The sequence below is a fragment of the Penaeus chinensis genome, chromosome 31 (assembly GCF_019202785.1).
Source record: "Penaeus chinensis breed Huanghai No. 1 chromosome 31, ASM1920278v2, whole genome shotgun sequence".
Taxonomy (NCBI): domain Eukaryota; kingdom Metazoa; phylum Arthropoda; class Malacostraca; order Decapoda; family Penaeidae; genus Penaeus; species Penaeus chinensis.
The window spans coordinates 17,908,711-17,936,210 of record NC_061849.1 but is presented as its reverse complement, the minus strand read 5'-3'; the positions used below and the strand labels follow the sequence as shown (position 1 = coordinate 17,936,210).

The 27,500-nt window shown below is 38.6% G+C and overlaps 1 protein-coding gene across 1 annotated transcript in view; it reads right to left on the bottom strand.

The window, feature by feature from the left end:
- Window positions 1–4,135: 4,135 nt before the first annotated feature.
- Window positions 4,136–27,500, bottom strand: part of LOC125041726 (integrator complex subunit 6-like) — a 40,195-nt gene continuing 16,830 nt past the window's right edge. Inside the window, exons 3-17 of the mRNA XM_047636968.1 lie at window positions 23,842–23,971; window positions 21,509–21,618; window positions 16,978–17,158; window positions 16,505–16,636; window positions 12,531–12,838; window positions 11,982–12,134; window positions 11,587–11,814; window positions 11,264–11,407; window positions 10,439–10,544; window positions 10,117–10,277; window positions 9,634–9,714; window positions 7,907–7,999; window positions 6,367–7,006; window positions 5,858–6,121; window positions 4,136–5,731 (exon numbers count right to left, since the gene is read on the bottom strand). Of these exons, the coding sequence (XP_047492924.1) occupies window positions 5,523–5,731; window positions 5,858–6,121; window positions 6,367–7,006; window positions 7,907–7,999; window positions 9,634–9,714; window positions 10,117–10,277; window positions 10,439–10,544; window positions 11,264–11,407; window positions 11,587–11,814; window positions 11,982–12,134; window positions 12,531–12,838; window positions 16,505–16,636; window positions 16,978–17,158; window positions 21,509–21,618; window positions 23,842–23,971 (2,940 nt within the window). The 3' untranslated portion in view covers window positions 4,136–5,522. The remainder of the gene's footprint in view (window positions 5,732–5,857; window positions 6,122–6,366; window positions 7,007–7,906; window positions 8,000–9,633; window positions 9,715–10,116; window positions 10,278–10,438; window positions 10,545–11,263; window positions 11,408–11,586; window positions 11,815–11,981; window positions 12,135–12,530; window positions 12,839–16,504; window positions 16,637–16,977; window positions 17,159–21,508; window positions 21,619–23,841; window positions 23,972–27,500) is intronic.

Sequence of the window (27,500 nt, the reverse complement as noted above, 5' to 3'; positions counted from 1 at the left end):
CATAGATCTTGTTACTGTATTGATGGCATAAGTGTTTAATTTTAAATTGCTGTCCTTATATTTGATGTAGAATTTGTTCATACCACATCAATTATTACAATCAGCTGTCAGTATTATGTAGTGCATGGATGAATAAGACTATTTTAATTGCCTTTGTATATATGCAAAGAACAAAGTAAGTTATACATGCTACTATTTAACTATTGTTTGTGTTAAAAGATCATCACAGTATAGATAGTAATGACAGACTTTGATAATTTACCTTACATATTGTTTCAGCTTTGAAAATCAAAAATGCATTATGTAATAGATAAACAGAGAAATTATAAAATAAATAAATGTGAAAACAAAAATAAATGTTTTTACTTACCTTTGAGTATATGTGAACAGCAATAAGAAATTTACTAATCAGAAAGTCTAGCATACTTCTTTTTTTGAGTTTTTTCCCTAGTGAGCCCAATATAGCTTAAAAAAATATTTTATTAAGATATCTAGCACATTAAGGTAACTTTGTATATTTAAAATTAGTATAGTTTGTTACTGATAAAAAAAGAAAATGTTTTAACCCATCATCATCTTTTTACCAGTGAAAGTTTATGCTTTTACTTAGGAACCATCCCAACCTTGGTCTAGAATTACCTATTTATTGCCAATGATTGCAAAACAGCTTGAGATAAATAAATTATTTAAGTGGACTAGTGAATTGTGATTCATTGCCCCTTATTTATTTATCTATTGAACATTTTCTGCCACATCAACATCTACGGTCATTAGCAGAGTATTCAAAATATAGTGATAGTCGAAGTGCTATATGATATTAAAGGTCATATGGCACTATGCTATGGTAAAGGAGAGTAGTGAAAAGGGTTAGGAATGAATTAATGATTAAGGTAAAGTTGCAGATTGAATAGTACTAGAGGGTAGTATGGTAGCGATTTAGAGAGGGAGCTGATGGGGTATGGTATAAGGGAAAGGTTTTTGGAAGGGGAAGGAGGCAAGGGAGTAGGAAGCATTATGATAAAATATTGTGGAGAAAATTGCAAAAATTAGTTAACAATTTAGATAAGTGGATAGAACAAAAGGATGATGAAAAGGAAAATGGTTAATGGTTAAAAGAAATAAATGTGCTAGATATCAAAGGTCATATAGCACTATGGTAAAGTATTGTGGTGAAAAGGGTGAAAATCAGTTAATGATTAGGATAAGACTTGTCAGATGTCAAAAGTTGTAGAATGCTGTAGGATAGAATGGTAATGAAAAGGGTATAGAGGCAGAGCAAATGGAATACAGTGGGGTTTTGTAAAAGGATGTGGTTAAAGGTAAAGGATGATCAGATAAAATGAAGAGTGCATGTCTGAGTAACAATGTATGGGAAAATTGCAAAAGAGCTATTAAAAAACAATCAAATGTATTACGGTAAGAAATGATAGTTGTGGAAGTAGGAGAGGAATCCTGAGAAGGAAATAAGGGAACAGGGGAAGGTGGTGAAGTATCAGGAAGACTGTCAGGAGGAGAGGGATCCACAGGGCATTGTTGTGACTTAAGCGAGTCAGATGAGCACCTAAATGGGGGTGGTAAGGCTATTAAGGAAAGAAGAGGAAATGGTGATGCACATGGAGGAGGAGGGGATGGGGTATTTTTTGGGTGAGTGGGAGGAAGCGGGGTAGGGGGAACTTGAAGAGAAGAAAGATCAATATCATCAGATACTTTGAACATAGACCAAATAAGGGATTAGAGAGTGGATGAAGGAGTGGATCATTCTCTCGAGACAGCTTTATGAACTTTAGGATGTCTTCAAGACTTTCTGGAGGAGCATTGGGTGGGGAGTTTTCAGAAACAAAGGTTTCCTTATGTGGAGGAGGAGAGGGAGGAGCAGAAGGAGAGGTGGGTGTAAAAGATGGAGTGGAACATTTAGGTTGTCTGGTATGACAGGTAGAGTGAGAAGAAGGGGTAGGGTAGGCACCTGGGAAGTGATAGATTGGAGATTGGATTTAGATTGGAAAAGGAATTTGACTGGGGGGAGAGACATAGTAGAGATAGGTTGGTTAGGAGTAGAGGGAAGAGATGATGGGGGAGATGCTAAGACTTCTTGAGAAGATGGGAGGAAAGCAGAGCAAAGTACAGTTAAAATACATTATGGGGGCCACCACAAGTGGCACATGTGCATGAGTGAGCAGAACAACTTGAACAGTCACATCTAGGTTGGGCACATAGAGGGCAGCAGGCAGTAGAACGACAGTGTTTGGCTGGGTGGCCAAAACACCAACATTTCTGAGATTGGCAGGGAAGAAGTGGATATGGTCAGACAGGGCAGGACACGCCACCAATATAAACTTCATGAGGGAGGTCATGTCTATGGAAACTAATCTTGGCAATAATGGTGTAGGACTTACATTGGACTCTGGGAGGAATAGTGTAGCTTTGGACTGCCATTGCATCATAGCTGACGAGGCATGCGAGTAAGCCGTTTTCACATTCTGACAAGTCCTTGTTGTAGACAAGACAGTCAGTTCAAGAGATGGAAATAATGCTGTTACAAGTATTAAGGGAGGTGTGAGGTTGGGCAGGAATATCAGAACGACTGCAAAAGGAAACTTTGCCTACTTGTTTTTGGAGACATTGCTGGAAGAGAAGGGTATTGTCAGAGTATGGTGCTGGAGGGGGAATCACATAGGAATTGATCCCACTTGACTGGGCCAAAAAGTGTACTCAAAAGGTTTGCAAAGGGGGAAGCAGTAGAAGGACAATTGCAGGAGGAAGATGGGGTGGTATGAAGAGAGGTAGTATTGTTGGGAGGACAGACAATAAGGATGAATAGTAGTAATAAGGGGGGTGGGGGTAGACTGAAGAAGACTGTGCAGTAGAAGATGGTGTGGAAGATGTTGGGAGAGAGGAAGGTGTGTATTGTCAAGGTTGAGTAATGACCTGGGTGGATGATTCAGAATGGAGAGAGTTGACAGCAAACATCAAGGAGGGGGTATGTAGTATCAGTCAGAGCTATGGTTAAAAAAGAGGCAATGAAATCAAATTTAGATAGGATAGTTGATGAAGGGGGAACCCTTAATGCCCCTAATAAAGAGTGAAATGTATTCATTATTGGCCATGGTGAGCCTGAAATAATTGGGGAGAGGAAATAGGTTTATCCCTCTGGGTCCCCATGTGAGGTAAAAGCTAGACAATTAACCAAGGGAATACCATGCCCATGGCTCCCAGAAGCTGTTCATGACTGACACAAAGCCAGCCTTTCATCCTTTGAGCATGGCTCTCACAACTTAGGAAGTGGAGAGAAGGGGATGATGAAGAGAAGGAAAGGAGAGGGGGAGAAGACCATGCAAAATTAGTTGAGGCAAGGGCTGAGGTCCAATATAGGGGTGATCCCCTACATTGGGCCCCAGTCTTTTCTCCTAAGCCCCTAATATGAAGTAAAAAAATTATTGACCACGGTGAGCCTGAAATAAATGGGGAGAGGTCTACCCTTCAGGGTCCCCATGAGGTGTAAGGGCTAGGTAAATAACCAAGGGAATATCATGCCCATGACTTCTGGAAGCCATTCATGACTGACACAAAGCCAGCCTTTCATCCTTTCAGCATGACTCTCACACCTTAGGAAGTGGACAGGAGGGAATGAAGATGAAAAGGAAAAGGAAAGTTAAAGAATAAAGACCATGCAAAATTAGTTGAGGTGAGGGCTGAGGTCAAAGGTAGGGGTGATCCCCTACATTGGGCCCCAGTCTCCATCTCTTAAGCCCCCCCTACAACAACAATGAGCATAGGGATTAAAGGGGATCTGTAGTGATTGTGAATTAAACAAACCTGTCAATAAATATTTTTCTTTAGTTTTGCAACTTTTCCATTGCTTAAAATAATTTTTGCTTCTTGATAACTCTTTAAAATATTAGACAGTATTATCAAAAGCACTGGTTGACTTATGTATCTATTCTGGATATGAAACAATATTTCACTTTGAGAGAGAAAACATGGCAGCAGTATGAATTTAGGTTATATATACCCAAAATAAAATTCTAAAATTTGGATTAACCCCACCGCTTTAAACAGCTTGAAAATTTCAATATGAAGTGCAACTGGAAAAAAAAACATTTTCTGTTAACTTCAGGAGGTTGGTAATAAAGCCACATTTTGGAGGATCAACTGTATTTGCATACTGTATATAAAATATAAATATACACAATATTTACACCACCATCACAAAGCAATTGTTCTCATAAAGATAAATTTCTTGGCCTCCTTATCCACTCAACATATGTTATGACTGCACTGTTACAGAATACAGTGGCTCTTCTAGAGGTTTCTGTTAAAATATTTCAACAAATAAATAATAAAACAAAAATAAAGAAAAAAAATGTACATCAGGAACAAGTTCAAGGACCATTTTACAGACTATTTGTGCAAAACTGAATCATTACATTTGCTTAAGTCAGAGACAGTCCTCAGGCTCACAAGGTTTTGTTTGGTTCTTGTTGGAACAAGTTAGTTAAATAAATAACCAATATTTATAAAGAGAACATCCATAGTGTGTACAAAGAAGTAAACAAGACTGATACAGATGACATTGTAAAAATCTGCACAGCTTCACTTAAGCAATGCTCTGTGATGTCTATGTCCATTTTCCAGCTTTTTGTTGGGGAAAAAATCATAATTTGTATTATCACTCATTTCAATGAGATCTCTGACAATCCCAATCACCTTTGGTACTTTTGCATGGTTTCTAGGAGTGACAGACATTAGGACATTAAGAATATAGTTATTACACATAATATAAAAATACAACACAAGGAACAGAAGGAAAATAACTAAGTTATTAAACTGAGATTAACAAAAAATCTCAATTACCTTCTTGTTTGCTCTTTACAAGTGCATTCCAAGACTTGTGTAAAATCTTCCAGATATGTATGAATGGGAACTTTCAACAGCCTTCCAAGTGACAAAATAACTTGTTAATGCAAGTTCCTAAAGGTGTAATCAAAGAGCATTTTCACAGATTTTCACTTAATCATCATAAGGATTTCTAATGTTTAAGTGATTATAACAATAATAACACATGAAAATTCAACAAAATATATGATGATGATAATAGCATAGACACTGAAAAATGTATGTAATAAAAAGTATACAATAGTTCACTAATGATAAACATCATAATTTCACTTGGTGAAATTATGATAAGAAAAAAATATATAACCAAAAATTTACATACTAGATGTTTACACATAAATAAAAAAAAATTGAAGAGTACAAAATTGTTAGAAAAAAAATGTAAACCTGCAACATAATTTTTTTCAAGTGCCTTACCATTTGCTTTGAAAAAAATATATACATATAAAAATTATTAATACAAAAAATAAATAAAACAAATAGTCTACAATGTGGTCTACATTTCAGTCTAAATTTAGTTACAGTCCTCCTCATTATATCACAAAAAATGTGTATATGACATATTGATTCCTTACAATATTGTACTGTTTCACATTTAGTTCTTGTAAAATAAAAAGTGATGAGCAGATCTATCTACTGTGTCCGTTCACCCTGAGGCTAGGCTGGGTTGCCAAGCCCTTCTCCATATTGGTCATTGAGTCCAGGAACTGGGACAGGAGCTTCACCAGGGAGTGCCTCTTGAATCGGCTTGCCTCGTTCACCACTTCCTTCACGACCTTTAGCCGTGACTCATAGGAACCTTGCAACGTGTTGAGCTGATTGAAGAGTCTTCTGAAATCTGAGGAATTTTGTTTGTTTAATTCAGTATCTTGTTTATCATATTCTATATACCGTTTGTTTGGGTGTTTTTACATATACAATGGTATGCATATAATACTCCCAAATACAGTCAGAAAATAATTACCTCTGCCAGGTTTCTTAACTTCTTTGAAGCACGCCATTCTGAGCTCCTTATTATAAACTTTTGTGGCTTGTGTATCTACTGGGTAATATGGTGATGTTCCTCTCTTTGGTTCAGTGTTATTCACAGGCCCATTCTTCTCTAGACCATCTTCAAAGATCATTTCTGGGGGAGGAGTGAGACTGGGTGCTGGGGGAGGTAGGTCAAAGTCATAGGCTTCTGATCCTACATCTTCATCTCTCATGGTTGGGGGTGGAGGAGTTACATCTGGAAATGAGTACAAATGAATTTGTAATTCATATCACCAATAATAGGAAAATAATTTGCACAGGGTAGTTAGTCAAGTTGTCATTACGCATCTAAATTTTGTGCTTTTATGGCACAATAGTTCTAAAACTTGGAGGGAAGTATGGTTCTGATGAACAAGCTAAAAGTTATAAAATCCATTTCAGGATTACTGGATTCCAAAAAATTATATATTTGAAGATCAATAATAACAAACAAACACTAACCTCCATTCAACATATGGTGAAAGTCTGAGGGAGGTATGATGGCTCGATCATCAGGTAAGGAAGGCGACGCAGGTGAGCCAGGAGGTGAGACACTCATGATGCCTGGGGAATACCCTGGGGTTGGAGTGCCAACATAGCCTGTGGGCTGGAAAACTGGGGTGTCAGGGCGTTCAGGTCTTGCCAATGCTGATGCATCCGACCGTAAATCTGGCCGTTCCTCCACTCTGCTGGGTGTTAAGGACCCAGGTGGACTTGGAGCAGGACTAGGGTTGCCACCTAGGGAGGGAACAGGGCTGGGAGTGGGGCTGGGGCTCGGGCACGGGCTTGGCGTAGAGCTGGGTGTTGTGGGAGGAGTGGGACTTGGGCAGGGGCTTCCACATGGGCTTGCATTTGGACTAGGACTAGGACTGGGGCACGGGCTGGCATTCGGACTTAAGCTGGGGTTGGGACTTGAGCTTGGACTCTTGTTGATTCTGTGGATAGTGAAGTCCATGGGCAAGGGGCCACGCCGGCGCTTGTTGGGCCTGCCAGACGGGGATTGGGTCTCCGCTGGACGCTTAGATCCCCGACTGCCACTTCCTGCACTTCCACTCGACCCCATGAGGTCCACATCAGCTTCATCAACCATCATGGACATCTTCTGCAAGGTAAACGATCATGTGTCATTTCATATTACTAAACACAATTTTTAGACCAATCAAAATTTTAGTTGACTAGCACACCAATTTATGTATATGTTATCCAGTTTTAGCATATCCCAACTCTAGCTACCCTGTTTTGGTCTTTCCAGTCTGAGGTACTCTAGTTAGGCTTAACCCAGTGAAGGCTAACCCAAACACACTCAGCAGCAAGACCTTGAGAGATCCCAGATATCTGTCCAGGATATACCACAATATTTTCCATTTGGGATATGCTATTGGCAAGTAATGTCAACTAGGTATCTGGATAATTCTAACTCACAATGAAGAACCTGGGATCAGTTCCACTCTCTCTCTCTCTCTCTCTCTCTTCCCTCCTAATATGTTACTTCCAGTTAAGTTCAAATGGTTACCTGAAGTGCCTAGGAAAAGCATATCCCAGCCATTTCATACCAGACTGAAGCATCTTGGATATAGGAATGGTTAAAAATATGAGCATCAAATAGTAACTCATTCTGCAAAATATAGCCATTTAGTATGAGTTTCAATGGCACTTCTCAATGATGATTATGTATGCCAAGAAGAGGTTATGCCTTTAGTGCTGGATGGTACTGGATTATCTCTTTACAAGAGAATGTGTGTGTTAATTGCCAACAGCCACTGAATAAGATGAAGATATCAGTGAAAAGGGATGGATCTGCATGGATGCCCAAAGATTTACTGTAGTATGCAATATCTAGTTTCAGCCTACTCAATTTATGATACATACAAGGAAAAAATACACCAATTTTAAATATACGAAAATTACTTTAAAAAAAGGAGAAAAATATACACCCATAAAATAAATATGCATATATATGATGAAATAACTTACATACACTACTGAAATGACAAACACAAACCTTATCAATCTTGAATGGATTTCCAAACATGTGTTGCCTCACTGGGGTCGATTCTATTTCACGGAGTGGTGGAGTCATCTTCTTAAGATAATCCTGAAGTACAAATGACAATTAAAGATATACATATAGAATTTCAAAAGATTAGTTAAATTTATTTACACATAAGCTTTTCCTCTAAAATATAATTGCACAAAGAACGCCATATTCTTTATCAGCAAAATACCAATATCTTAGGCAGCAGCCACACAGAATGTGATGCAATATGAACTGAATCTGATAAGATAGATTGGTTGTTCCTCAGCTGTGAAGACAGGTTGGGATAAATCAGGAGTTACAGTTTTGGGTTTATTTTAATAAATATCGGTATTAAACCGTTACTGCCATGTCACGCTCATCAAGTGGGAAGTTCCGCTACATGCAGCGTACTCCTGTTCCAAGTGGAGTCTGCCAGAAATCATCGGATTCTATGACAGAGATTTCTAATAGTGTTACGGAGGGATTAACTGGTTAACCAAAGGAACCCAGTTGCTTCACCGCAACCACATGGCCCGAAATCTGGGCTTAAGTAAGCAGCAACTCTGATGGGTGCACAGTTGGCAGGCCAGGTTCACACGAACACTAATGCAGTGACAACTATGCCTCCACTTGGCAATGTTATTTTCTCTTTTTATATAATAATAACAATAAATAACATTTTGTTATTTGTGTCATTTTTTACTTTTTTGAAATACTCACTTTTCTGAAATACCACCTGCACCTAAATAGGATGTCGAGCATGGAAATGCCATCTTCACTGGAGCTGGTGCTCTTCCAGTCATGGTTCAAGGACACTACATTCCCCAGTCGTTTATCAATGGAAATAATGCAAAAGCCCCTTTCTAAATGCTAAATGAGGTTTGTGCACTCAGGGGAAGTCTCTCCCAGAACCCCAGCCTTTGGCCGAACTGCTCATAATGGCAAGTTTGCATGTCCCTTCCTTAAAATTATTTCTTTACTGGTTTAATTAACGGATCTGAATTACCACAGAAATTATGCTTTTCCTCACACACAATTGTTTATAATAAATAACTGATTATGATATTTATGCATTTTTCATGAATGATTATGTTTATTTCTAACATTAATAATTATATTCATATCTATCTATACTTTTACAGACAATTTTAGCTAGATCCATCATAAATAATCATATTCATATATTTCATGGATAATTAAATTTATATTTTCCATCATTGATTACATCCTCCTGTATATTTGAGGCTATGTTATCAGAAAAGTTGCATTTATAAAATAATTTGATAATTTCCTTTTTATCTGTGCCATAAAAATCTTAACATACACTTTAATGCAACCATGATACTGAGTGCATTAATGTGAATATATTGAAGATCATGTTATAGATGAAGGTCTAAATTAACAAAACATTAAATAATGTTATGTCCTGTAGGACAATTGGTCCAAGACAGCCTTTTGGGACACAATTTCATCCATCATAAATAATTGTATCTGTATTTACCATAGATAATTATATTTATCATAATGATATTCATAATCATGAAGATGATTACAAGCATATTGTGAGTTGTCAAAAATAACTTATCATTGAAGCTTCGCTTATTACCATGGAAACTTCCGCACTCATTTCTCACATTGTATCGCATTGCATCACATCACATTCTGTTCAGTGTGGTTACAGCCTTACACAGATCATGCCCTTATGAACTTACCTGATAATTACCCATCTGACTAATGGGTCGACAATGTAACTGGTCCACGTCACGGTCTGTTAAGAGATGTGGTAGTGAAGACTGTAAGAAAGAAGAAAAGTAAAAGGTTAACTGATGTAATCATTTATTTCAATAGGAAATTAATAACCCCCTTAATCATAAAATACACACTCTGGTAATATAATTTATACATTATGCCTTGTAATACAGTTCATACATTACTGTCCTTGTCAATTTCTTTTATTTTTAAACAAAATAACAAGAATGAAATGCCTAGTACCCACAATTGTAATAATCAAAATACAAAAAACCCATGCTATTTCTTGTGTTATTTCACAGATTTACACCTCTAATCAGCAAGATGAATATGAACTAGCAACCTAGCCAATTCTTCTATAAAAATTAAGTAAAAAATATATACAATATGTAAATAAATACATAAGCAACTAAATAAAACTGATCATAACAAAAAGGCTCTCTAACCTGTAGGAAGTTAGCCCTCATGCGAGTCAATTGGTCGAGCAGGGAAATTCTAGGAATGTCAAAGGGGTTTCTGTACATCTGAGGACTCACTTCCCCTTCACGGACAGCCAGCACAAAGTTGGAGTACTCAGTCACTTGATCACGTAGGTGAGACAGCTTATCTGGAAAAGCCAGCTTATTAAGAATGGTTTCCCTACACTATTTATGTCAACTACCTCTTTGCTTTCTCTTCATATAAGTCGTCATACACAAGAGAAATATAAAGCAGTTTCAGAAGAGAAAGAAAGAAATGATAACTTAGGGTTGCTGAAGGAAACATTACCTTGGAGTGTGTGGTTTGAAGTAAGGTGTCGGCACAATGGTCTCCGAGGCTGTACTCTAATGCCCTCGTGGACTACACAGCTCGTTTGGGCTAACCGTTTCTCAACCTAAAAATTTTGAGCAAATCTTTTAAAATCAAATGAAACTAAACAAAAATTATATATATACTTGATCTGCATAGACAAACTTCAATTATCACTGTAGTGGATTTCCAGACTTCTTACTACAAGTTCTAAATGCTGTCATGCAAGTCTTTAGTGTCCAAAAATTAACAAAATATAGACATACCATGAATTAGACATTCTACAAAATACAGATCATATAACTACAAGGGTTGTAGTTTGATATGTTTTTTTGTAAAATATCCAATTCATAGCATTATGCAGTACCAGTGATAATTTTGAACATATAAAATCTTAATCTTCACTAGTGTCCCTCTAATCTTGATCTATGGTAACTTGGAATATTACAAATGTGTCCAGGTATACCTAAATAGTACTCAAAGAGATGCATGATATAAAAGACTGTACAATGGATGTCACAGATGTTCATGTGGTTAGCTTTTACAATAAGGATAAATAACATTAATAATTATAAGAAATAATAACATTAATAATCATAAGAAATAATAACATTAATAATCATAAGAAATAATAACATTAATAATCATAAGAAATAAAAACATTAATAATCATAACAATAATAACATTAATAATCATAAGAAATAATACTAATGTAAATGTAAAACATCCCTATTAGTATTATTCCATTACTTATTTCCAATATAAACACAATACACACTATGCATTTCGAAATGATCACATACCTCAAGGCATATTCGTTCATACTCAAGCTTGGCCTGGTTTTTTAATCTCTTCAAATGGTTAGTGACTTGAAAACTGAGAGAGTTGTCAAGGTTGTCTGGGACAAGGTTTGGTGCACCCATCCGACCTAGGGCACGTTTCAAGGGCTATGAAGGAAGAAAATGAAATAAGAAAAAGAAGTCCCACCAAATATATGGCACAATTTTTTTTTCAACTGAAATCAGAAGCACTTCATGTCATCCTCAATCATAATCACTTATTTCAAGATAGAGGAGGAAAAAAAAGAAAAGAAAAAAGGAAAAAAAACAAAAAAAAAAACACTTACATTAGCATAGTATGGGGGCATAGTTCTGAGATAATTGTCAAACTGTATCCTCCATTCTTTGGTGGGTTTGAGACGATGTGTCTTGAAAAGGTCATCAAGGAGTGGCAGAAGGACTGGGTAGTTGTACGGCATTACAAAAAGGTTCACAGTTTGCAAAGTTGTACTGGCTTTGAGGTAACCAAAGGGGTGTCCTACATCACTATTCTTACTGCTATTAGGTATATAAACCTGAAAAAAAGATAATGATAATTTCCATAAACATTCTCTTGACAAAAAACAATCCTATTCCAAGCATAAGCCTGCAACAAAATCACTAATTTTAATCACAAAAATCAGTCTTGATAAATTAATCTCTATATCCTTACTTCAACAATAAACCATGAAGTGAAACTTACCTGCCAACAAACTGTTGGTTGCTTTCTCGAAAGGATGTACTGTGTGAGAGGTGAGGGTTCCAGCTCATACTTGTCAAATGGGAGATTATCAATCACCATAGGTTCCTGACTCGTGCATGTAAATTTCACATTTGGATGTGCACTTCTTGCAGGCTGAAAGAAAACATAACAAGTATGAGTCAATAAAGTTTATGAAGATGATGAAGTTTTCTTATTTTGTGATACTGAGAAGATTAATGAATACAAATATACAAGGAAAAGTTTTATACTAATACTTTACTATCCAATGATTTATGGAACATTGCCTATCAACTTAATTCACACTGATAATTTAAATGATGATATAGTAACTATAAAAAATATATCAGTGGGAGTTCAAACAAAACTGAAATAACAAATAATATTAGTCAAAATTATTTTCCACTATCAAAAACAAGCAGTAAACTAGTCAGCATGACAAGAGAAAAAATATATACCTTAAAAAAGAGAAAAAAAGAAAAGAAAAAGGAAAAGAAGAAAAAAAACAGATCTTAACCAGAGCATTCTTACAAGCGCAAGTGTGTTTATATCAGGCCAAAAGGATTCTGGGATGGGCCAAAAACCTGAAGGACTCCCTCTCTGAGCGGGTCTCGGCACATAGATCATCTTGCGACAGTTGTGCCACGCGTTGCTAGGGGCTGTTGGTGGAAGGGGCATTGAGTTGGGGGTATGCGGCCGGCCTCCATTCTGGAGCATGTGGCCCAGCATGCCCCCTCCTCCCCCACCCAGTCCCCTCTCTCCATTGCCACCACCATTGGTATCTGCATTGTTCTGCTGATTCTCTTTGTCCACTTCAATCACATCAGGCGCCTCCTTCCCTACAGAAAAAAAATATTATATATCAAACTTCTTGTGTATGACGACAACTCTGCAGCATCATTACAGTTAACTGGAGTTCTAATTATTTCCATCCAGCAAATGCTCGACAGGTCATGGGTGTTTTGGGAAACTTCCCACCTTAAGCCAGAGTACTGGCTTAACCCAAATCCTCCGGGTCGGCGATCCCTGGCTCTACGGGCATTTCCGGGAGGCTACCGCGTAGGCCTAAACTCATATTCCGGGGATTTATCCCGCGGGGTGGGGTACGCGCTACGCACACATAGTGCGGGATTACTCCAATGCTACTTGGTTTTACTAAGATTGATGAAAACTGTATGTGTAAAATCGAGAATAAATCGCTTTTTGCGACCTTATATTGGAAAATGTATTGAATTTCTCATCTTTTTTACTCTTTTATTATATTATCCTTTCTCCATACTGTCCATATCAGATATTATAGGGGCACAGCTTTTGTATTATGGTTTTATATCATGTTCATTGATGAGGATGCGAGGTTTGGTTGACATAAACAAATTTTTACATCAGATTTTTATTTTTCATTTCAATTTGCATGGTAAGGGGTAAAACAAGGGGGACATAATGCGACATCGCATAGCCGACAGACGAAGCGAGACATGGTCCTTTTTCCTTTCGTCTGTCGGCAGTATTTGCAGCGGCGATACTTCCCACCATCATTTTCTTCGATAGTGTGGGTCATATTGTTGGAGCGGGGCTGGGAAGGTGACCGGGGAGATCGCGATGGTGTTGCCGCTCGCTGAGGTGTCACGCTCCTTGTCCTCCTCACCTTCAACCCCGTCGGCCGCTGCAGCAACTCAGCTATAAGCTGGACGCGGAATTCCAGTTGTGTCATTTTTCCGCCCATCCACTTATGCACTGCATGCGCATTTATTATAGCCATATCCAGCAGGTTGTAAAACAATTTCACATACCACTTATTCGTTTTTCTAGCTGCTGGATATGACTGAGCTAGCTGGTCGCTTATGTCCACTCCTTTCATCCCTTTGTTGTAGTCGACAATACTCAGAGGTTTTCTTCGGACCTCCCCTCTTCTATTGGGTGGGAGGTCGACCATCTCATCTCCCCTGTGGATGGTCGACAGGATGTTGACTTGTTTCTTGTCGAACCATGACATCGCCAACATCCCTGCCCTCGAGGTCCTGATGTCGACTTCGCCCTTCTTCTTCACAGATAAATCCTTTGGCATGAACTTCCTATTTAGTCTTACCGTGCCGACGGTCTCTGTCTTCCGGGACTGTAGGTAGTGGAAGAGGGTGGGCGAGGAGTACCAGTTGTCAAGGTACAACTGGTACCCCTTTTCGAAGAGACCTGCTTCATGCATAAGGTCTACGACTGCCTTCATGCTTGCGGGGACGTCACTTCGGTCTTGCCCCATGTAAACTCGGAAAGCCGAAGTATATCCTGCTGCCTTACCATCACTGGAACATAGTTTGTAGACTTTCATGCCAAACCTTGCTCTCTTGGACGGGTTGTACTGGACAGCATGATGACGTCCCCTGTAAGCCCACAGTGACTCGTCGACAGCTATCTTCTCCTCCGGAGTGAAGACTTCCTTGAAGGTCCTTTGCAGCGTGTCCATTACAGGCCTCAGTTTCCACAACCTGTCGTCTGCTGCTGCTGGATCTTCGTTGTCACTGAAGTGGAGGTTCGCTGTCAACAGGTCATACCGATCCCTCGTCATAGTCTGACGGAAAACAGAGCTGTTCAAAAGAGGATTATCACACCAATAATGCCTGTAAGAAGGTCGGGGCTGTACACCCATTAGAAGACGAAGACCTATGTACTTCTGCAGCTCCTCTGCAGTGCTATCTTCCCAGGCCTTCATATGCGACGATTGGTGTTGCGGGTGCTGCTCAGCGTACAAGTTCGTCTGGGTCTCCAATGTCTGCCAAAGGTCAGGGGGGAAGAAACAGTCCAGGATCTCCCTGGGCGTTGAGTCCTCCTCAAGTCCCAGTTCCTCCTTCAGGCCTGGAGTACCGCAAAAGCCGTGGCGACGCGGCACGTTCTCCTCCTTGAACCAACCTTTCCAACCCTTGGACCCAGGGGCGTTGCGGGCGGCATGGCGGCGGGCGTACTCCGACAAAGGCTCATCGGAGTCGATGGAGGTGTCGTGGGCAGAGACGTAGTCAAGAGTGACTTCGTCCCGGTCCAACTCATCATATGTGCAGTCACTATCTGCATCGTCCCCGTCGTCGAAGTAGTCAGGATCGTCTACCTGATCCTCGTCCACTTCTTCCTCGTCCTCCCAGTCGGAGTCTCCGAGCAGGGGAACGGCAGGCACTGGAGCGACGACGGGTTCGCGGGATGTCGATGGCTGAGGCTCACCCACGTCCGTGAAAGACATGAAGCCTTCACGGGCGTGTGCTCCCCTCGTGGCAGTGGGCGCTAGTAAATCGCTTCTGCGGCCAGATGGTCGGCCAGCAGAAAAGCGAGAAGCACGAGCGCGAGAAACTGTGAGAATACGAGGCATGTTCAAGGAACAGAGGTCTGGCTAACAGTGATCTTAGTCAAAAGGTAAGGTCATAGGAAACCTCGTCACCGTCAGATTTTTAGCCGGCCTCGTTTGTATAATTGCATACGACCTCGTTTCCAGAAGAATGCTTGTTATGGGGTAATGGGGGAGGAGGAATGAGGGATCTCCTCAAGAACGAATCTCCGTCACCTCCGTAGCTGACTTCGTTTGTGAAGATAGCAAAAATGACTTAGTAACATTGTTCATGTATTTGTCTTACATAATAGTCTTTATACATTTATATGATTATGATTATGTAACAATATAGAGCCTCATTAGCATGTATTCTCCAAAAATGAATAGAGATGTAAAACGTTATTGAAAGGTGAGTAGGGAAGTCCGTAGATTCGATGTTTTCTTTTATAAAAATTCGCGAACAAATGTAAAACGCGAAATAATCAATTTTGGTGTGGCTGAGAATGATTTGCGTCATCAGATAAGTTTGTATATATCACCTCGTCACCATCACCTTTTTAGCGTACCTCATTTGTATTATTTCCAGCACAAGATGGGGGGAAGAGGGGGGGGGCGAAATGTGGGGATGGGGGGGACTGGGGGGAACAGGGAGGGAGGATGGGGGCATGGGGGGAAAGGGAACTCAAGAACAATCTCCATCAGTTTTGTGGGAATGGAGTGTCCAGAAAAAATAAAAACGTAAAATTGAGACCGTCATCACTCATGACGCCCGGCAGCAAGGGTGCCGTCACCTATCATGACGGCCGGAACATTGGCCAGTAAGGTGCCGTCATCTCTTCATGCCACCCGGAGGATTTGGGTTAAAGGGGTTATTGGTCCAGGGAGACTTTTATTTATCATTATGAATTCTGTGTCCTCCCTTAAGGATATTGGACCAGCAACACCCTTCGGATTCATTATGAACCATGGTGCCTGTTTTTGGGCCCTTAAAGTCAAGTGTTAAGGTGAAAAAGCACCAGCAGCAATCTACAGAAAAAGAAACAAGTAGGGGTAAAAAAGGAGGAGAAAAGGGAAACCTAAAACAAAATTAAATACAGTTAACAGGTAGGCAAAGCTATCAATCATATGTACATTTAAAATATTACAAAAAATATCATTAGTCCGTATGTCAGTTTTATACCAAGGAAAAACAGTTTACCATCAGAATTGATAGGAGGAGGGTCGGGGCCAATTTTTTCAAAATTTATGACAACCCCACTTTGTACTTTTTGTACTAAGCTGTCAATACACTGTTGGAACATTCGATGAGAACGAACTGCATATGAACGCCCTGTGATAGAAACAAAAATCTATTAACAAATGGCAGTATATCAGACTTGCATAAGATCAACAAAAAATATTCTGTACTAACGAAAATTAACATATAAAACAATTCTTTTCTTCAATATTTAGTTGCTTTCAGTATTCTTAAAACACAAGATAAACAAATGAATATAAGAACCAAGATATTACTGAATATGTAAATATTAAAAAATAAATAAAATAAAAAGTGAAACACGTTAATTATTAAAGGAATCTCTATACATGCACTAAAATTGAAAAGAATCATACAAAATTGGTAAATTAAACAATTGCAAAAATAAAATCATAACGGTCACCCAAGCAACTTACCTCCCGTCTGCTCACAAAGCTTGTCGAGGGGGGAGTTGTCACTGGGTACAAGCCCCATGGGGTCAGGAGCCGGGGTCCCACTGAGCCTCAGCACCAGCCCGAACAGCCGCTGATCCCATCGGAAGATCTCCTTGGTCAGCTCTGCACCGGGGATTGGATTTACCTTCGGCAGAGGGAATATCTAGGGGAGGGTTAGAGGAAGTATAGAAGGTAAAGAGAGGAATGCACAATTTCATCACATCTTACAGTCTTCATCAGAGATACATGGATATGTGCTAATTAACCCCATGTTGTCAGGCAAATGCAGTGTTGACTGTAGCATTGTTTTGGGAAATGTCTCTGCACACAGATGCCTCCACAAGTGCTTAAGCCACAATACAATAACGACTTTCAACTTAAAACTTCCGCTAGACTTTTTACAAACAGCTGTTTTTTATTTTGACCAATTAACACTGAAAATGACTGCAGACTCCTTCAACATGACATCAATGCCCTTTAACAGTGAGAAAAGTTATAGCAAATGACTTTCAGATCAGATAAGTGCAATGTACTCCATTTCATGAGATCACATACTCCAATGCCCTACACCTACACAATCAACAATTGACAACACAACATCCTACAAATACCTTGGAGTACACTTCACAATCTCATCTTTAACACATATACACTGACTTTATCATGAACAAAGCAAATATTACACACAATTACACATGTACACCTGGTATCACAACCAACAGAAAAATATGAACAAGAATCTGCACAAGACATAAAAACAAGTACACAGACTTACAATCATGTACAAGATCACAGTCAATCTTATGGACATTAACAAATAAGAATACCTACAAACAGCACATAAATGTAGTACACAAAATTCACATAACAGCAAGTTCCTTACACACAACACCAATTCTTACAAGCACTCATTCTTCCCATGTACCATATGCAACTGGAATAGGCTACCTTAACACATCATAGAAACAAGAACACTTCAAACCACAGACAAATAAGCACCTTCACAAACACAATGCCACTTATACTTTCATCCATTCCTCCACTCCCACGACCAATCATGTGTGTGTGATATGCCCTTACCAGTGCCCTATGCATTAATATTGAGCTTGAGATTGAAAGAAGTCATTTAGTACACCATGTGACACCACCTAATTCCACCTTTCCTTGAGTTTACTAATGCTCTCAATAGTGATGTGGTTATTATTATTATAAACATTATAATAATTATTATGTTCTTGACAGTAATATAAGATACAAAGAAATATTTCCAAAAATCAAGGAAATGGGTAAAAAGGTGAGATAGGTAGTACTAATGATTGGCTCACTAGTGTCCTAGTATTTGTGGGGCTATCTATGTGTAAAGACAATCAATAAACTGAACTCACAGGGGGAATTGGCATGTACGTACATGCCATCCCGGGTGGCATGGGTTAAAAAGCAACTACACATGCATGTGAGAGGGAAGCAGAGGGGTAAGGCTGAGGGAAAGGAGAAAGGGGAAGGGGTGGGAGGATAGGAGAAAGAAAGGGAGGGAAGAGGGAGAGGGGAAAGTACTAAGAAAAAGGGAAAGCCAGGGAAAAGAGATATACAGAGAGGGGGAGAGGGGAAGGGGGGGGGGGGGGAAGAGAGGAAGAAGAGGGGAATTGGCGAGGGTGAGGGAAGAGGGATATGACGGAAAAAAAGAAATAGGCGGAAAAAGAGAAAGAGGAAGGGGAGGGAGAATGGAGGGGAAGGGGAAGGGGAAGGGGAAGGGGAAGGGGAAGGGGAAGGGAAAGGGAAAGGGAAAGGGGAAAGGGAAAGGGAAAGGGAAAGGGAAGGGAAAGGGAAAGGGAAAGGGAAAGGGAAAGGGAAAGGGAAAGGGAAAGGGAAAGGGGAAAGGGGAAGGGGAAGGGAAGGGAAAGGGGAAGGGAAAGGGGAAGGGAAAGGGAAAGGGGAAAGGGAAAGGGAAAGGGAAAGGGAAAGGGAAAGGGAAAGGGAAAGGGAAAGGGAAAGGGAAGGGGAAAGGGGAAAGGGAAAGGGAAAGGGAAGGGGAAGGGGAAGGGGAAGGGGAAGGGGAAGGGGAAAGGGAAAGGGAAAGGGGAAGGGGAAGGGGAAGGGGAAGGGGAAGGGGAAAGGGAAAGGGGAAGGGGAAGGGGAAGGGGAAGGGGAAGGGGAAGGGAAAGGGGAAGGGGAAGGGGAAGGGAAGGGAAGGGGAAGGGGAAGGGGAAGGGAAAGGGAAAGGGAAAGGGGAAGGGGAAGGGAAAGGGGTAGAAGAAAAGAGGAAGGAGAAAGGGAATGAGTGAGAAGTAGGAGAGGTAGAGAAAGATGAAAAGGCAGTAAAAGGGGAAGGGCAGATGAGGAGGAAAACAAAGACAAAAGGGAAGGGAAAAGGAAGAGGAAGAGAAAATGGAGAGAGAAAAAAATCACAGGAAGGAAAGAGGCAGGGAAGGATAAAATAAAAGGAAAGTGAAAAGGAGGGGGGGAGGAAAAGAACAAGAAAGATGAAAAGGAGGGGGGGAGGGAAAGAGGCAGGGAAGGATAAAATAAAAGGAAAGTGAAAAGGAGGGGGGGAGGAAAAGAACAAGAAAGATGAAAAGGAGGGGGGGAGGGAAGAGGCAGGGAAGGGATAAAATAAAAGGAAAGTGAAAAGGAGGGGGGGAGGAAAAGAACAAGAAAGATGAAAAGGAGGGGGGGAGGGAAAGAACAAGAAAGATGAAAAGGAGGGGGGGAGGGAAAGAACAAGAAGGAGGAAAAGGAAGAGGAGGAAAAGCACAAGGACAAGTAGAAAGTAAAGAAAGATAAGGGGAGGAGGAGAAGGAGGAGAAGGAGGAGGAGGAGGAGGAGGAGAAGGAGAAGAAGGAGAGGAGAAGGAGGAGAAGAAGGAGAAGAAGGAGGAGGAGAAGGAGAAGAAGGAGGAGGAGGAGAAGGAGAAGAAGGAGGAGGAGAAGGAGAAGAAGGAGGAGGAGGAGAAGAAGAAGGAGGAGGAGGAGAGGAGAAGAAGGAGGAGGAGGAGGAGGAGGAGAAGGAGGAGAGAAGGAGGAGGAGAAGGAGGAGGAGAAGGAGGAGAAGAAGGAGGAGAAGGGAGAGAAGGAGAAGAAGGAGAAGGAGGAGGAGAGGAGGAGAAGGAGGAGGAGAGAGGAAGGAGGAGAAGGAGGAGGAGAGAAAGGGGAGAAGGAGGAGGAAGAAGAGGAGGAGAAGGAGGAGGAGAAGGAGGAAGGAGGAGGAGGAGGAGAAGGAGGAGAAGGAGGAGAGGAGGAGAAGGAGGAAGGAGGAAGAGGAAAACGAAAAGGAGGAGGAAGAGGAAAACGAAAAGGAGGAGGAAGAGGAAAACGAAAAGGAGTAGGAAGAGGAAAACGAAAAGGAGTATGAAGGGGAAGAGGAAAACAAAATGGAGTAGGAAGAGGAAGAGGAAAACGAAATAGGAAGAGGAAGAAAACGAAAAGAAATAGGAAGAGGAGGAAAACAAAAAGAAGTATGAAGAGGAAAATGAAAAGGAATAGGAAGAAGAGGAAGAGGAAAACGAAAGGGATTAGGAAGAGGAGGAAAACGAAATGGAGTAGGAAAAGGAGGAAAACGAAAAGCAATAGGAAGAGGAGGAAAGGGGAAAAGGAAAAGGAAAAGGAAAAGGAAGAGGAAGAGGACGGGGAAAAGGAATAGGAAGAGGAGGAAAACGAAAAGAAATAGGAAGAGGAGGAAAACGAAAAGAAATAGGAAGAGGAGGATTACAAAAAGAAATAGGAAGAGGAGGAAAACAAAAAGAAGTATGAAGAGGAAAATGAAAAGGAATATGAAGAGGAAGAGGAAAACGAAAGGGATTAGGAAGAGGAGGAAAACGAAATGGAGTAGGAAAAGGAGGAAAACGAAATGGAGTAGGAAAAGGAGGAAAACGAAAAGCAATAGAAGAGGAAAAGGAGGAAAACGAAAAGCAATAGAAGAGGAAAAGGAGGAAAATGAAAAGCAATAGGAAGAGGAGGAAGAGGAAAACGAAATGGAGTAGGAAGAGGAGGAAGAGGAAAACGAAAAGGAAAAGGAAGAGGAAACGGAAAGGAAAAAGAAGAGGAAACGGAAAGGAAAAGGAAGAGGAAACGGAAAGGAAAAGGAAGAGGAAGAGGACGGGGAAAACGAATAGGAAGAGGAGGAAAACGAAAAGAAATAGGAAGAGGAAAACAAAAAGGAGGAAGAGATGGGAAATGAAAAGGTGGAAAACAAAAAGGAGAAATGGGAAATGAAAAGGTGGAAATCAAAAAGGAGGAAGATGAGGAAGATGAAGAGGAAAGTAGGAAGGAGGAAAATGAAAAGGAATAGGAAGAGGAGGAAAATGAACAAGAGTAGAAAGAGGCAGAAAATGAAAAGGATGAAAGGAAAGAAAGAAAGAAAGAAAGAAAGAAAGAAAGAAAGAAAGAAAGAAAGAAAGAAAGAAAGAAAGAAAAAAAAAAAAGACAAGAAAGAAAAAAAAAAAAAAAGACGAGAAAGAAAAATGCAAAACAACAAACAAATCTTGGGGCGTGACATAAAATTACAGACTCGTGCTTACATCATCTTGAACTCCTTGCTGTGATGTCAGTTTTCCTCCATCTGTTATGATGATGATTACTGAAGGCTCAAGAAAAAATGGGCTGCGTCCAGTTCCGTAAGTGTCAATACCTGCAAGATAATGCCTATGAATCAGTGACTGTATTTCCTGTATATGTTTATACGTCTCGAGGCTATAATGATATGCAATATCTCAGAATCATGTAAACGTTTTCAATAATAATAATACAAAAGAATGAAGCAAAGAAAAAAAACTAAAAAAACTCTAAAAAAAAAAAAAAAAAAAAAAAACAATCAGACTAGTAATAATAACTAATAATAAATAATAGTAATAATTAACTATAAAAATAATAATGAATAAAAACAGTAATGATAATCAATAGCAATAATAATGCATAATAATAATAATATCAATAATTATAAATAGTAGTAATAGTGATGATGATGATGATGATGATAACCCAATGCCAACGGGCATGATGTATACGTACGTGCTATACCCACTGAGTTACTTGTTTGACTGTTTTAGCACACAGATGGCTACACTTGTACTAAGTCACCAATAAGCCAATTACAAGTACTGCCTGTCTCTGCAGGTCACCCTTTTCTTTGATTTACGAAAATATTCTGTTCTTATTTTGCTATTACTTATGTTTAAAACATTATAGTAATTATGTTTATGATAAAAATAACACCATCGATATTCATAGCACTAGTAAAAATATTTTTTTCCCGCCTAGTAATTGACTCCTTTGTGACTAAGCACTAGCAGAGCCATCTATGTGCAGAGACATTTCAGAAAAAATATTAATTTTCCCCGGCGGCATTGGGTTGATGTTAAAAAATAAAAATAATAATAATAATAATAATAATAATAATAATAATAATAATAATAATAATAATAATAATAATAATAATAATAATAATAATAATAATAATATAATAATAATAATAACAATAAAAATAATAATAATAAAATAATAATAATAACAATATTAATAATATTAATATCAATAACATTAACAACAAAAACATTAATAACATTAATAACATTAATAATATGAATAATATTAATATTAATAGTATTAATAATAACAAAAATGACAATAACAACAATAACAATAACAGTATTAATTACAATAACAACAGCAGTAATAATAATAATAAAGCAATAACAATAACATAATACTGATAATAATAATAATAGTAATAGTAATAGAAATAGTAATAGTAGTAGTAGTAGTAGTAGTAGTAGTAGTAGTAGTAGTAGTAGTAGTAGTAGTAGTAGTAGTAATAATAATAATAATAGTAATAGAAATAGAAATAGAAATAGAAATAGTAGTAATAGTAGTAGTAGTAGTAGTAGTAGTAGTAGTAGTAGTAGTAGTAGTAGTAGTAGTAGTAGTAGTAATAATAATAATAATAACAATAATAACAATAATAACAATAACAATAATAACAATAATAACAATAACAACAATGATAACAATAACAAGAATAACAGAAACATTAATAAGAAAAAAAATAAATAAATAAATAAATAATAATTATCATTATTATTATACTAACAATAACAGCAACAAAAAAAATGCTGTGCTAATTTTTTACATTTTTTGTGAAATGTCTCTACACATAGATGACTCTGCCTTACCTGATTTCACCTTTCCTTGAATTGGTGGGAAAATGTATTTTTTACTTGTGCTATGAATATCGATGGTGTTATTCTTATCATAAACATTATAATTTCTATAATGTTATAAACAATAGTAATAGCAAAATAAGATAACGTAAAATATTTTCATAAATTAAAGAAAAGGGTAAATGGGCAGGACAGGCAGTACTCGTAATTGGCTCATTAGTGACTTAGTACAAGTGTAGCCATCTATGTAAAAACAATTAAACAAGTAAACTCAGTGGGCATGGCATGGCTGTAAGTGACATGTCCGTCAGCAATGGGTTAACAACTACAATAATAACAATAATAGTAATAATACTGTCATAGAAGCATGGGTGTGGTATCACACAAACTAATATCACTCAAACGTAAATTGATAAAAAGTAAATATACATTTAATGAATGAAATGTTAATATACACTACAATGAATTATACTTTACATCACTGAAAAAGAAAAGGATGCTGGCATCTCCCAGGCCCACATGGTCCTACACCATCCATTTCATTATTTCGCAAATAATATATCAAAAGGACATTTATAACAAACAAGAAAAAGAAAAAAATACTACAAACAAAAAATAAATAAATAAATAAAACATTTATTTAGAAAAAAAAAAAATGTATATATATATATATCTTTATAGTCTCATAACCATACCTGACTGCATGCGATTGATGTTGAGAACATCAAAAACATTCTTTATCGCTGGTCCAAGCGTAGATAGCCCTGTTGCTTTGATGTTTTTCAATTCATTCATGAAAGTGGCTAAATTCTCTTTCCATCCAGCCTGTAGGAAAAGGAAAAATAACATTATCCATCAGACACAAAAAATAAATAAACAAATAAATAAATGAATAATAAATAAATAAATAAATAAATAAATAAAATTTCCATCCCTCTCCATTATGTTTTCCACTCATCATACTTTTTCTAATTTCTAGTAAATTGTATTTCCTTTATGAGCTCGTTCCAAGCCTTATCAATTATCATTTTAATATTTTTTAATTAACTGTAAATTTTTAATTTTCAAATATTATATTTTATTACTTTATAATTTACAATCCAATGCTGCCAGGGATTATGAACAATAATATGGGGGATTAATGGGTTCTCATTTTTTATTTTTTTGTGTAATGTCTCTGCACTGATGGCTCTGCTATGATTAGCCTCACAAGGAGTCTTTTAGTAGACGTTGTGACCTTACCTGATTTTGTATTGCAGGATTATATATTGGTTTTTTTGTGCTTTGATTTATCGTGGGGGGTACTGTTTTTTTTGTATTTATGTTGTTTTGGTTGTGGTGTTTAAGTTGGTTATGATAATTTTTTCAATGTATTTTGGGCTGTAAATTTTAGTTTTGGGGGTTATCTAGCTGGGTGGTCATTTGGGTTTGGGAGTTGGGGGGTAGGTGTATTGGGGTTTTATGGGGGGTTAAGATGGGGGTGTGATAGGTGGGGTAAAAGGCTGGACACGGGGTAAGGGGGTGGTGTATTTTGTATGTGTTATGTTTTGTAAGTTTTCTTGGGAATTTTTTTGTGTGTGTTTGTGTATGGGGGTGTATGTGTTTGGGTGTATGTGTGTGTGTTTGTGTGTGTCGGTTTGTTGGTGTGTGTGTGATTATTTTTTGTATGTGGATGTATGTTTGTGTGTTTTTTGTATGTTTGTGGTGTGAGTTGTGTGTGTGTTTGTGTTTTTAGGTTGTGTGTGTTTTTGTGTTTTGTGTTGGCTGTGTGTGGATTTTTTTTTTTGTGTGTGTGTATTGGTGTTGTGTGTGTGTTTTTGTGTGTTTTTGGTTTGTGAGTGTGTATTTGTGTTTGTGTGTTGGGGTGTGTTTTTGGTTGATTGTGTGTTGGGTGTGGGTGTTTGTATGTTTGTGTGTTTTTTTGTATGTTTGGAAAGTGTGTTTTTTTGTGTGTGTGGATATGTGTTTTAGTGTGTATGTTGTGTGTTTTGAGTGTGGGATGTGGGTATGTTTGGGTTGGGTGTGTGTATTTTTTGTGTGTGTGTGGTGTTTGTTTGTGTATGTAGTGTGGGGGTATGTGTGTGTGTATGTGTGGGTGTATGTGTGTGGTGTATGTTGTGGGGTTTGTGTGGTTTATGTGTGTGTGTGTGTGTCGGGTGTGTGTGTGGGTATGTGTTTGTGGTGTTTGTGTGGGGGGTATGTGTTTGTTTTGTGTTTTTGTGTTTTTTGTTTGTGTTGTGTTTGTGTGTGTGTTTGTGTGTGTGTAGTGTGTTGTTTGTGGTGGTGTATGTGTGTGTTTTTGTGTGGGTAGTGTGTGTTTGTGGTGTGTGTATGTGTGTGATTTGTGTGTTTGGAGGTGTGTGTTTGTGTGTGTGTATGTGTGTGTTTGTGGTGTTTTGTATGTGTGTGTTTGTGTGTGTGTATGTGTTTTGTGTTTGTGTGGTGTATGTGTGGGTTTGTGTGGTGTTATGTTTTGTGTTTTGTGTGTTTTGTATGTGTGTGTTTTTGGTGTGTGGGGGTATGTGTGTGGTTTGTGTGTGTGTGTATGTGTGTTTTTTGTGTGTGTGGTATGTGTGTGTTGGTGTGTGGTGTATGTGTGTGTTAGTGTTTTGTGTTGTGTGTTTGTGTTTTGTGTTGTGTGGGTTTTGTGTGTTGTTGGTTGTTTGTTGTGTGTTGTTGGTTGTGTGGTTGTTGGTTGTTTTTGTGTTGTGTTGTTGTTGTTGTTGTTTGTTTGTTGTTTTTGTGTTGTGGTGTGTTTGTGTTGGTTGTTTGTTGTTGTGTTTGTTGTTGTTGTTTTTTTGTTTTGGTTGTGGTTTGTGGGTGGTTTTGTGGTTGTTTGTGTTTGTTTGGTTGTGTTGTTGTTGTTGGTTTTGTTGGTGTGTGGTTTTTGGTGTGTGTTTTGTTGGTGGTTTGTGGGTGGTTTGTGTTGTTGTTGTTGTGTGGTTGTGTTGTGTTTTGTTTGTGTGTGTTTTTTGGGGTTTTTTGTTTTTGTGTGTGTGGGTTTGTGTGTTTTTTTTTGTGGTTTGTTGGTTGTTTGTGGTTTTGGTTTGTTGTTGGGTTGTTTGTTTTTGTTGTTGTTTTGTGGGGTGTTGTTTTGTGTGGTGTTTGTTGTGGGTGGTGGTTTGGTTGTGGGGGTGTGTGGTGGTGGGGTTGTTTTGTGTTGTGTTTTGTGGTTGTGTTTTGTTGGTTGTGGTTGTTGTGTTGGTGTGTTTTGTTTGTGTGTGTTTGTTGGTTTGTTTTGTGGTGTTTTGTGTTTGTTGGTTGTTTTGTTGTTGTGTTTGTTGTGTTTGTTGTTTGTGTTGTGTTTGTGTTGTTGGGTTGTGTGTGTTGTGTGTGTTGTTGTTGGGTTGTTGTGTTTGTGTGTGTTGTTTGTTGGGTGTTGGTGTGGTGTTTGTGTTTTTGTTTTGGTGTGTTGTGTTTGTGTGTGGTTTGTTTATGTGTGTTGGTGGTGTTTGTTTGTTTTGGGTGTGTGTTTGTTGTGTTTGGTTGTTGGTTGTGTTGTGTTGGTATTGGTGTTGTGGTGTGTGTATTGTGTGTGTTTGTTTTGTTTTGGTGTTGGTTGTGTTTTGTGTGTTTGTTGTGTGTGTTGTGTTTGTTGGTGTTTGTTGTTTGTTGTATGTGTTTGTTGGTGTTTGTGTGTTGTGGGTTGTGTGTGTTTGGTGTGTTTGTGTTTGTGTGGTGTTTGTGTGGAGTTGTGTTTGTGGTGTGTGGTGTGTTGTTTGTGTTGGTGTGTTGGTTTGTTGTGGTTTTGGTGGGTTTTTGTGTTGTTGTGTTTGTGTTTGTGTGTTGTTTGTTGTTTGGTTGTGGTGTGTTGTGTTGTGATGTGTAGTTGGTGGTGGTTTTTTTGTTGTTGTTTGTTGTGTGTGTGTTTGTTGTTTTGTTTTTGTGTTTTGGTTTGTTTGTGTTGTGTGTGTGTGTTGTTTTTGTTGGTGGTTTGTTGTTGTGTTTGTGGTGTGTTGTGTTGTTGTTTGTGTTTTGGGTTTGTTTGTTTGTTTGTTGTGTTGTTGTTTGTGTTTGGTTGTGTTGTTGTTGTTTTTTGTTGGTGTGTTGTTTTTGTGTGGTTTGTTGTTTTTGGGTGTTTGTGTGTTGTGTTGTGTGTGTTTTTGTGTTTGTGTGTTTGTGGTGTGTTGTTTGTTGTTTGTGTGTGTTGTGTGTGTGTGTGTTTGGTTGGGTGTGTGTTGTGTTTGGTTGTGTGTGTTTGTGTTTGTGTTTTGGTTGTGTGTGTTGTGGTTGTTGTGTTGTGTGTGGTGTGGTGTTTTGTTGTGTGTGTGGGTGTGGTGTGTGTTTGTGTGGGTTGTGTGTGTGGGGTGTGGGGGTGTGTGGTGTGTGTGGGTTTGATATGTAAATACTCATA